Source organism: Oryzias melastigma, linkage group LG17 (assembly GCF_002922805.2).
Source record: "Oryzias melastigma strain HK-1 linkage group LG17, ASM292280v2, whole genome shotgun sequence".
NCBI classification, from domain to species: domain Eukaryota; kingdom Metazoa; phylum Chordata; class Actinopteri; order Beloniformes; family Adrianichthyidae; genus Oryzias; species Oryzias melastigma.
Window position 1 is genome coordinate 30,606,060 of NC_050528.1, and position 10,983 is coordinate 30,617,042.

General features: G+C 40.5%; 1 protein-coding gene across 2 annotated transcripts; it reads left to right on the forward strand.

Annotated features, from left to right (window-relative positions):
- The first annotated feature begins 732 nt into the window (after positions 1 to 732).
- On the forward strand, positions 733 to 4,445 carry LOC112151447 (zinc finger protein 835). Of its 2 annotated transcripts, XM_024280413.2 has the most exons (5): positions 733 to 968; positions 1,070 to 1,301; positions 1,406 to 1,467; positions 2,890 to 2,974; positions 3,048 to 4,445. In XM_024280413.2, exons 2-5 carry the CDS (start codon positions 1,091 to 1,093, stop codon positions 4,040 to 4,042), a joined length of 1,353 nt encoding a protein of 450 aa, XP_024136181.1. In that variant the 5' UTR covers positions 733 to 968; positions 1,070 to 1,090; the 3' UTR covers positions 4,043 to 4,445. The 2 variants fall into 2 exon arrangements, with proteins under 2 accessions (XP_024136181.1, XP_024136173.1); XM_024280405.2 differs by having other exon boundaries at positions 734 to 1,301.
- Positions 4,446 to 10,983: the final 6,538 nt, after the last annotated feature.

Genomic DNA, 10,983 nt, shown 5'->3' on the forward strand with positions numbered 1-10,983 from the left:
ATTTTTAAATCAGGAAACTGATAGAAATGTTATTTTGGAGTAAAATCTTATAAACCAGGGATATTCGTTCATATCTATGAAATACATTCAAACAAATTAGATCTGGTAATTAACTTCATTTGATTTTATCCAAAGATCATATTTTTTTGCTCACAAGAAAACACTAAAACAAAAGAGCAAAAAATTATCTCTGGCGACATCTGGTGGTCAAAATGAGATATAACTAAAAGCAACTTTTAGAAGATCAAAACCAGTTTCAATCTTTTCAACATTTATACACCTTCTATCAGTAGATTTAGTAGATTTCTACGCTTTAATATTGACGATATTTAAAAAATATATTATTACCACTATTAATTAATATCAATATAAAAGCTAAATAAAATACCAAAAAGGTAATTACATAAAAGAGTAAATTTCTTTTTCTTTTAAATGATCATTTATTGCTCTAACTTGCTTAAACAAATTATTTGCAATTTATTTTAAGTGTTGCCTGTTTCAACGCTGCTTTTGTCCACTTCTGTAATCTTGTTTTTTTTCTGTGGTTTTTATCGTAAAATAAGGAAGCATACTTAAAATAAGGAAGCATACTTATGAACTGCTAAGTTTGACTTTTTCTGAAGAATATTATTAGAATTTAATTTCCTAAAAGTTCCGTTATAACAGACCACACAAATGCTTTACAACAAATCGTACGAAGCAAACGCGTCAAACCTGGCAACCAGCACCAATTCAGGAGTTTGTTTTGACCTATGTTTGATAACAGTACATCTACACACTTTCGTTTAATAATCTTATATTTTTTCCATCCGAAGATTAAAACCACAAACATGTCTTTTGTTGTTTTCTACATTTCCTGCTACCTTCTTCGTCATCTGCACCTTTTTGCGACTTTTTTCTGGTGTTTACGGTAAAGCCTCCGTCACGCGGAAGAACAGTCCAGCTAGCTCCTGCAAACACACGGACATGTAAAGCGTTGTTCTGCGTCTTTTCCATCGGCTTCAGTTCTTTTCTGTCGGATGGAAACATTCTCTGGTTGATCTCCTCCCTAACCCCCCACCCCGCGCAGAGCGCTGTCTGCATTATTGCCATGGCGACGTGCATCCCCTTCCAAACGCAGCTGTCGTCAATAATGGAGGTCCTGGTGAAGGCGGCGGTGGCAGAGATCTCCAAACTGGTCGACGACAAATGCGCGTTTCTGCACCTGGAGCTGTCTCGGAAGCAGAGCGAGAATGAGATGCTGAGGAGGAAGCTGCTGATGATGGAGGAGAGCAGGAACGCGCAGCCGCCGCGCGGCCGCGGTCAGATCAGTCACTCATCCATCATCCACCTTAATTCACAAACATCTTCTAATGCACTTTCAGATTCTACTTTAAATGTGTGCATTTCACTGTGTTGTTTCCAGAAAGCTACTCTGACCGAGGAAGTGACGCGAGGAGCAGCTGTCCTCATCCCGGAGACATGAAGGTGATTTTACACCTTTTATTTGGGTTCAAGTAAATCCCAACTTGACAAATAAAGAGTTCAGTCACAGCAGGAGCTCCTTCCTGATGGGAATATTTCTATCTGGTGTCATTTCTTTTAACCTGCTGAAAAAAAAATTTTACTTAAAAATTTTTGCAGAAATGCAAATTATTGTCATTTTATTAAGGGAAAAATGTCTAATTAAAATCACTGTTCAGAATAAACAACATTTCTAGTATTCATACATAATAGTAAACTCATCTATAAACCAAATAAACATTAATATTTAACTTTTTAAACACTTTCTTCAATGAAAATAGTGTTTTGGGTGTTATTAACATGTTATTTTAGCACTTTTCTCACAATGGATGACAAATTAATAAGAAAATTAGCCTTTTAATTAGGAGCAGATGCAAAAATTCAATTTGAAAACTCACTTAAACACAGAAGCTATATTGGATGGGCCAAAGTCTACCTGCCCTGTTTTGATGCATTTACTTGCAAACAAATAGATTCATGAACATCTTTGTTTTCCTGTGATCCAGATTCCAGCTGAGACGAGGAAAACAAAGATGTTCATGGAGCATACTTTCTGTCGCAAATAATCTCTCTTTCAAACAGCATTTTTTTATCTGGTCCTAATTTACAATTTTAATGAAGTAATGCTAAGGAATGCAGTTTTAATCTTAATTTTCTTTATATTTGTCCTCCATCATCCTAAAAATGCCACAGAAACATGATAAAAATCGACTTTTTTATGGTAGTGGGTTTTTAAAGTTCTTCTTAGAGTAAACAGGATCAATGTTTCTGTCTTTCAAGGAATAATATTGATGGATTTGATGAATCCATGTTGTGTTTTCTCAATAAAGATCAAAAACTCTCCACAAGTTTATCCTCATAAACTCAGATTTGTCTTTCTAAAATATCATAAGCATCACTTTAGCTTTTGATTATCAAATACTCCAGACTCCTTCAAAATCTCACTGAAGCCTCATAGTTTTCTGCTTTGTCTTTTTAGTCGTTTGCCCTCAAGCTGGATCAACATCTGTGTTTATAATGAGACTGGGAATCGGCTCTGCAATGAGGCTTCTGGTGAAATTAAAGAAACAATTCTTTAACTAGGAAATACATTTTAGTCAACATTTAGTTGATGATGTTTGCACTAAAACTATTACCAAAAAACAGGAATCTGTGGTGTTCAGAGGCTGTGGAGTATCAGTGTCAACACTCCCTTGGCTGGTCTTTTTTTAATTTAATAACTTATCTGCCCCTTTCTGATGGTTTTTGTCTGTAGAATATCTTTAGCAAACCACTAAAATCATTTCAACGATTATTTCTAAATGTGGAGCTGGATTCAGTCCTAACAGCTCAGTGTTGCCCCCTAGGGGCCGCGTGCACTGATCAGTTTATGCTGTTTGAATGCAGTTTCATCAGGTTGAAGATGCTGCTGCTTCCTTCCCAATCAAAGAGGAGAGTCCAGATGAGGTGCTTTGGATCAGTGACCCTGCTGGTGAGTAAAAACTGAATGTGTTTGTTAAAACGGACTTTCAGATCCTGAAGCGATTCCACGCTGGTTTGTGCAGGTCCTGCTGTGCAGTTCTGCAACGCCGGTCTGAAGAATCAGAAGATCTCTGAAGGTCTTCGGGAGAATTCAGAGTTCAGTGACTCGTACAACCCCGCAGCGCGTGCAGTGGACGCCAACGGCCTTCAGTTCACCATCAAGACGGAGAAGGAGGAGGGGCGGCTGATGCTCCGGCAGGACGGATGCCAGCATGGCAGCGCGGCGAAGCCAGCAGCTGACTTTTCCGTGGACGAACGGGAAAACCAGCTGTGGTCGTCCATCATTGAAGGTGCTGACATCGACGCGGGTTTTCCTGACTTCTCCAGCGTAGTGGAGGAGTATTCTAGCGCTTTCTCTGAGCAATCAGACGGCGCCAGCGTGGTGTCGAACTCCGGCAAGCCTCCCGGCGTGCAGCAGGCGTCCTGTCAGAGGCCGTGCAACGGGATTTACCGAAGTGAATTTCATGTCCCGCAGTTATCGGACTTTCCCGCGAGAACGCAGCAGGACAAACCCAAAGAGCAGGTTTACGTGCAGACTAACTCATCGCATGCGGCGCCGCTGCATCAGCTGAGCGAGGACTCCGGGAGGGTGACCCTGCCCGCAGACAGACCAGCCGTTACCCAGAACTCTTTCACCACCAGCAGCTTCTACACGCACAAAGCCCTCTCCGGCGTGGCGCGCGGCTACACCTGCTCCCAGTGCGGGAAGTCCTTCAGCCGCCTCCACCAGTTCAAGCTCCACCAGCAAAGCCACAAGAGGAAGCGGGCCTTCTGGTGCGCGGTGTGCGGGAAAAGCTTCCAGTGTTCGTCCCACCTCAGCATCCACCACCGAACGCACACCGGCGAGAAGCCGTACGGCTGCGGGCAGTGCGGCAAGAGGTTCACGCAGCAGAGCAGCCTGAGGGTCCACCAGCGCACGCACAGCGGGGAGCGGCCCTACAGCTGCGCGCAGTGCGGGAAGACCTTCATCCTGATGCACCACCTGAAGCGGCACAGGATCATTCACACCTACAGCTGAGGGGCGCGGCCAAACACAGCAACGTCCACCGTCTCAACCTGTACATTCATGCATATTTTCCTATGCAAAGTCCGTCTGGATGGTTTTTAACCCCAACATAAAGCATCACGCTCTTATTTTGAAGGGTTAGCTCTTCGTGAGACACTTTCAAAGCTAAAAGTCCAAAAAGGAAGAGTTAAAAAAAAGTTGACAGTCATCTGCATCCACAGATCATGTCTGTCCTGTAGAAATGAGCCGCCACGTTTCACCGGGCTTCACCTCTCCTCCAGCAGTTCTGCGATGCATCTCTCAGGTCGAAGCTGAACTGTCATTGTAGTGGTTACATCAGCAAACCTCTGCTGCAGTCTCTGTGTCAAATCCCCTTTTGTGTCTTTTGCATTAAAAATATTTTTTAAAACATAAATAGACGTGTTGAGCTGTTACTTTAACCCTCTGAAAATCTCCTGTCTTTTCTTACAAAAAATGTGATTATTTTAGAGAATTGTTCCCGAGATTTGGCGTGCTCTGAAAAGTCAATGTTTTTATTTGTTCTTTGTTTGATTGATTAGCAGAAAAACAGATTTATTTAACCCTACACGCTATCTTGATCCATTTAATTTAGCATCACCTTGAATGGAAAAAAATAGTTTAAATAAATTTAAATAAATAATATTTTTTTTAATATAAGTTAAAATAAATTCAGGCATGAAGGGATTAAATGAAAAAACACTATAAAAACACTTTATTAATCCTGTAAGTGCCAATCTTGCAGAAAAACGCTAAATAATTATAATTATTAGTATGTTAAGTATCTACAGCAGAAAAGCGATGTTATTTTTTAAAAAGAAATTTCAGTGAGGTTTTGTTTTCCTTGATCCTATCGATGAAAGAACACAAGAGGGCGCTGTTACACTCCGTGTCCTCCTGGTCAAAATAACCTGTCCTCATTAAACCCCTAACATGAGGGGACTCGTTTAAATGTTCAAACACCAAATCTTATTTGTCTTTATTTGGTTCAGGGTGTATTCCCTGAACCACTGAGAACAGCTGTAACCAGACCCCTCCTACAAAGGACAGTCTAGACAAAACTCAAATGAGCAACTATAGATCAATATCTGAGCTGCATTTTGAAGTAAGATGATTGAAAAATGCTGTTTAACATCAATTCAATGAATTTTTTAATTAAGAAAATTGCTATGATGATGTTAATCTGCTTTTGAAGAAATATTTCTCACACCTGCAGCACACTGCAACTACTATTCATTCGCCTTAAGTTGTGTGAACACCTGAGTTTTTCCTCTTCACCTGCAGAACGCCTGCATTTATTCAAGACACCAGTTGTTGTATTATTGTTTACTGCATAGTAAGCAATATTTTTTTAAATTCTTTGATAGACTAAGAAAGAATATAAACATGCAAAAATCTCTTTTTGATACATTTTTATTCATCTCATTTTTTTCTATTTAATGTCAGACAGGTAACCAGTGTAAAGACCTCAGAACTGGACTGATGTGGTCTACTTTCTTGGTCCTTGTGAGAACCCGAGCAGCAGAGTTCTGAATAAGCTGCAGTTTCCTGATGGATTTTTTTGGTAGTCCTGTAAAAACACTGTTACAGTAATCAAGTCGACTAAAGATGAAAGCATGCACTAGTTTCTCCAGGTCCTGCTTAGACATCAGATCTTTAATCCTTGAGATATTTTTGAGATGATAATAGGCTGATTTAGTGACTGCCTTAATGTGTTTATCAAATTTAGGTCTGTGTCTATCACTACACCCAAGTTTCTGGCCTGGTTGGTAGTTTTTAGTTGAATAGATTGAAGCTCTGTAGAGACGTCCAACCTTTTTTCTTTAGCCCCAAAGACAATAACCTCAGTTTTGTTTTTGTTTAATTGAAGTAAGTTGTGACACATCCAGTCATTAATGTCCTCAATGCATTTACCAAGAGCCTGTACAGGGCCTCAGTCTCCTGGTGTCAGTCTAAAATATATCTGTGTGTCATCTGCATAGCAATGGTAACTAATGTTGTTGTTCTTTATAACCTGGGCCAGTGGGAGCATGTAGATGTTAAATAGAAGTGGTCCCAGGATGGAGCCTAGGGGAATTCCCCAGCCAGCAAGGCTAAGTTAGGTTAGGTTTAAAAGTGGCCAGGAAACATGGGCCCTGACTGGTTTTGTGGTGACCCCACCTGTGTTTCTCCACATTAGCTTAATTGGGGATTCAGTGGGCTGTCTCGCTATGCTAGTCAGCCTCCAAGGGGACATCTAGCATGCTAGCGAGCTCCGCTTTATTGAGCTAGCGAGCTCTGCTGTATCAAGTTAGCATTCTCCGCTGTATTGAACTAGCGAGCTCCACAGTAGCAAACTAGTGACCTCTGCTTTAGTGAGCTAGCGAGCTCTGGTGTTTCAAGCTCCGCTGTATCGAGCTAACAATCTCCGTTGTATAGATCTAGCGAGCTCCGCTGTCCACCTAAGCCAATTAAGCCAATGGGGGCAAACACAGGTGGGGCCACATTGAAGCTGTGGACAAACCCATGGGGCCCCATATTTTCTGCCCTCTTATAAACCACATGGGACCCATTTGGCCTTGCTGGCTGGGTCCACATGTAATTTCTGTTGGCTCAGAAGTGAAGTTACCAATTGACACGAAATATTTCCTGTTTTCCAAGTACGTTTTGAACCAGTGTAGTATTGGCCCAGTGAGACCCACCCAGTTTTCCAGTCGTCTGAGTAGTATAGCGTGGTTGATTGTATCAATAAAAGATCCAGTAAAACTATCACTGACATATTTCCACTGTCTGTATTCAATCGTATGTCATTAGTCACTTTGGTCAGAGCCGTTTCAGTGCTGTGGTTCTGTCTGAAGCCGGACTGGAAGACATCATAGCAGTTGTTATTTATTAGGAGTTCATTTAACTGATGGAAAACAGCTTTTTCAATGATCTTACTTAAAAATGGCAGGTTTGATATTGGTCTGTAGTTGTTCATTTGAGTTTTGTCTAGACTGTCCTTTTTTAGGAGAGGTTTGATTCCAGCTGTTTTCAGTGGGTCTGGGATAACACCAGACAAGTTTACAATCTGGAGCAGGACCGGCTCCAGGTTCTGTAAAACTTTTTTGAAAAAACTTATGGGTAGAATGTCCAGACAGCAGTAGGGTAGTCTGTAAATCTGCCTTTGCCAATATATTTATTGCACAACATCCAGGATTATTTTTTCAATTGCTGGTGTGATAAATAGGTTGAGTGTTGAGACAGTCAATGGTAAGAGAAACAGCACATCTGTGGACCCTCGTGACATGTTGTTCTGCTACCTCGCCGTGTTTGTCACATGCGGCCGAGGACTAGCTTATTTTCCAGGGTTTTTTTTAAAAGAAAAGTCTTTCTTTAAGGAAGATTTTTTTCTGCTCTAGGTCTTCCTCCTCATTTTCTTTGTCTGATACGTCCTCTATTTCCTTGTCCGAATCAAAGTTTTCTTGCTGAATATCTGAATAAAATCAGCCCTAGAACCTATTTGATGTTAAAACCCATAGCCTCTGAACACAGAGAATTCTGGGTAGTGTTATTAAGCAGCTTTACAGCTTCAGGAAGTCCACACAAAGGGGAAATAGGGTCTCTGAGCTCAGATTGGGTCACAGGACGGACAGTGTTGTCGTGTTATTGATTTACAGAAAGACTGAGACGCGCTGTGCTCAAGCCGTGAACTTTATTCTTCTTCTTCTCACATAGCACCCAAGCAACATTATCCAACAATCCACACAATAGTCTGCCAGCTCCCCCTAGAGGCTCCTCCTTTCATGACATTCCCTTGACACTCGTTTAACCCAAACATGGCTAATACCACAAGTGTGTGAGAAAACCACCTGTTTGGTCCCGTTTATGTCCGTTACTGATTGATCGGTGACAGTTCAAAAACATTCCCACACTTTGGGACTGTGATTCCAGCTCAATTTGACCCGAAGACAATCTTTGTAACTTTTTGTACAGCTTACATTGACATATGAATAAAAGCAACAATTTAATGTTTCTAATGTTGGGGTCATTCTACAGAAAAGTCAGTGAACTAAAATTTGACAATAACATTGTTTTATAGAAGGTTTTTATAACACAGAAGTGGGTTTGACCCAAAGACAAAAGGGAGGTAAAAGCAGGAGCTACAAAGTCTGATTACACACTTAAGAAAAATGTTGTATTCATGCCGTTATGATAAATATAAATGAACTGTTGTTTTTGACATATACTATAAAACAAAAATACCATAAAAAATGAAAAAGTATAAAACTTTTAATAGAAGTTTGCATGACTTACTTTCAAAATAAAAGACAGGATCATCTCAATCCAGCAAATGTAGGAGTAGGGACATCTTAGGCCAATTAAATCAGAGATAATTAAGTGACTCTTATTGCGCTTTTTTTAACCACAAGCTGCTCTTCAAATCCTTTAATTTGTTCAAAAATAGAAAATACACCTTATTAATTCTGAGTGTGCTTAATGACGTCCAATTGATTTTCCATGGTAAACAAAAATCTGTCAAAATGTTTTGATTCAACTTGTGATACGTACCAACTTTCAACTGTTTGTGAATGACTTAAATACTATTTGAGTTAGTTTAATTTACTGTTTCCACTGACTTAATTTTAACTTTACCGTTACTTCTTAAAATGAAACACTTTTTTTTTAAACCAAAGATCCAAAAGGAGCGATAAAAAAGCAACATGTGACTCTGGAGCCTCTTGTGAAAGATTTATACTGAAATAATACTACTTAAATTTGGTAAAAATGTGTTCTAGTTTACCATATCCTTGCAACTTCCTGAAGTTTTTATACTGACTTCAAAAGATGATGACAAGTGAAATTATGCAGAGAATATCCTGAACTCTAGATCTTTATAATGCAAAATCAGTCTATTATAACTCATCTGTGGTTGCGACCCCTTTATAATATACACATGTCTAAATGTTTGGCTCTGGCTGAATATTTTACAGCTTGTTAGGAGCTTCAGAGCCAGCGAGCAGGAAGATTCTGTTCAAGAAACACCTTTAGCTCCCTTCCTACAACAGCTTTACTTCACTTTTCATTTCAATCTGCAGCATATCTGCTCTTTTCTGTCTGCTTAGACAAATTTAAGAATTTAACATGAACAGCAGTAAAGGAGAGAGCAGATACAATCAGGGTCTGACTCCCCAATGCCATCCATCATTTTTCCCTCCAGCTGCAGCCACTGAAGTCAGATCCTGTTTGCCTAAAAGCAGGAGTGAAATAAACTATTAAAAAGTGATTTTAAGTGTTAACATCCTTCTCTGAGCACATTGTTTAGAATTTAAAGAACACAGTGTTGATGGATTCATAAAAATTTTATAGTGGCGTCCCAATAAGCTCGTAAGCAATCCTTCCTTTGAGCAGTTTCTATGAAATCGCCGACCTTCTCTGTTAGCTCTTAAAGTTTCATGGCCTTGTAGGGCCATAAACACGGGCTCCTGAGCGTCATGGAATTTTCTTACTTTGAGTAGGAGGATGGGTTCTACTGGACTTATTTTGAGAAAGAAAGTGGAAACAGGCTGGAGATTAGATGATCCACAGGTGGAAGAGGTGCTTTGGGAACAAAAGCTGGGTAAACTCTACGACAAGAGGAAAACCGAAGCAGCCAGACGTGTTTGTTCCCACAGAGATAACTAAAGAACAAAGATAGAGGACGCTCTCAGTTTTCTGAGGGAACATGCTTCCTCTGCGTTTAGGCATCACACTACAAAATTCAAATCTTTCTTGAAACGTGTTGGTACTGTAGAATGTAATGAACTTTTTCATTGTTTAGGGCTGGAAAAACTATGAAATATGAGTAACTTTAGATTTATAAACTGTGCTTGAGAAGATTTTTCTGGATATGACAGAAAAAGAAGCTTCTAATGAAAACAAAAACACAAAACTCACAGAACTTCATGAGTGATCCCAAATATGAACTCTCAATAGTGCTTTTTACCTTAAGAATAAGAGAGATGGTTTATATTTTGTTTTGGAGTTCATAGCTTAGATTCTGTTACATTCCTGGGGCTTAAAAAATCTAAAATTTCTCATCATAGAAATTTCAGACCTTAAAACGCAAGACTGAGAATTTTAAATCACCAACCGGTGAAACACAATGTAATACTAGATGAAATTAAAGCTGCGTTGTATTCCCCACAGGTGCTACTCCTCCCAAAGTCTCTTTTATTACCGGGCTGTGTGTAATATTCAGAGAAGATGTCTGTTCCAGAGAGAATCAGAGAAGGCTCACGTGCAGCCAGGGAGAGATCTGTTGCAGAAGATTCTACATTGTGTGGCAGCCTGTCTGTTAATTTAGAAATAGTTCCTTGTTAGTGGGTGGAGTTAGTGTCTGTTCTTGTTGCTGTGTTGCATTATGGGACTTGAGTGTTTTACCGGCACCATGAGTGAGAGTGGTGTGTGTATGAGTGACCTCCTCACAGTGTTGGCTGTTCTGTGGTTCTGTCCTGTTAAATAAATGGTGGTCAAAGTGTTGACACTAACAGAATTACATGGCCTGCGTGTACACTTCTTCCTCCAATCACTTGGGGTCGTGCGGTGTATGGGACACAAATGATCTCTGGATTTAACCTGCCAGCCATCTGCTTGGTTCTGCTCCCACCCAAATCGCTACATTGGTGTCAGAAGTGGGATGCCAAGCTGATCAGTGGACGCTGTCATGGAGCAGATAATGGAAGAGCAGCAGAGCATGGAAGAGCTGGAGAGAGCAATCTACGAGAGCAGTGTCCTGCTGGACCGTATCCAGTGTGGGACGAGGCCAAAAAGGAGAGACCCACACCTTCCAGATGGTTCAAGGAACCCACTCCTTCCAGATGATTCTAGTGTGCTGCTGCCGGTGAAGCCCAAGTGCGGGACGAGGCCAAAAAGGAGGGACCCACACCTTCCGGATGGTTCCAGTGTGCCGCGGCCAGTGAACCCCCAACCATCCA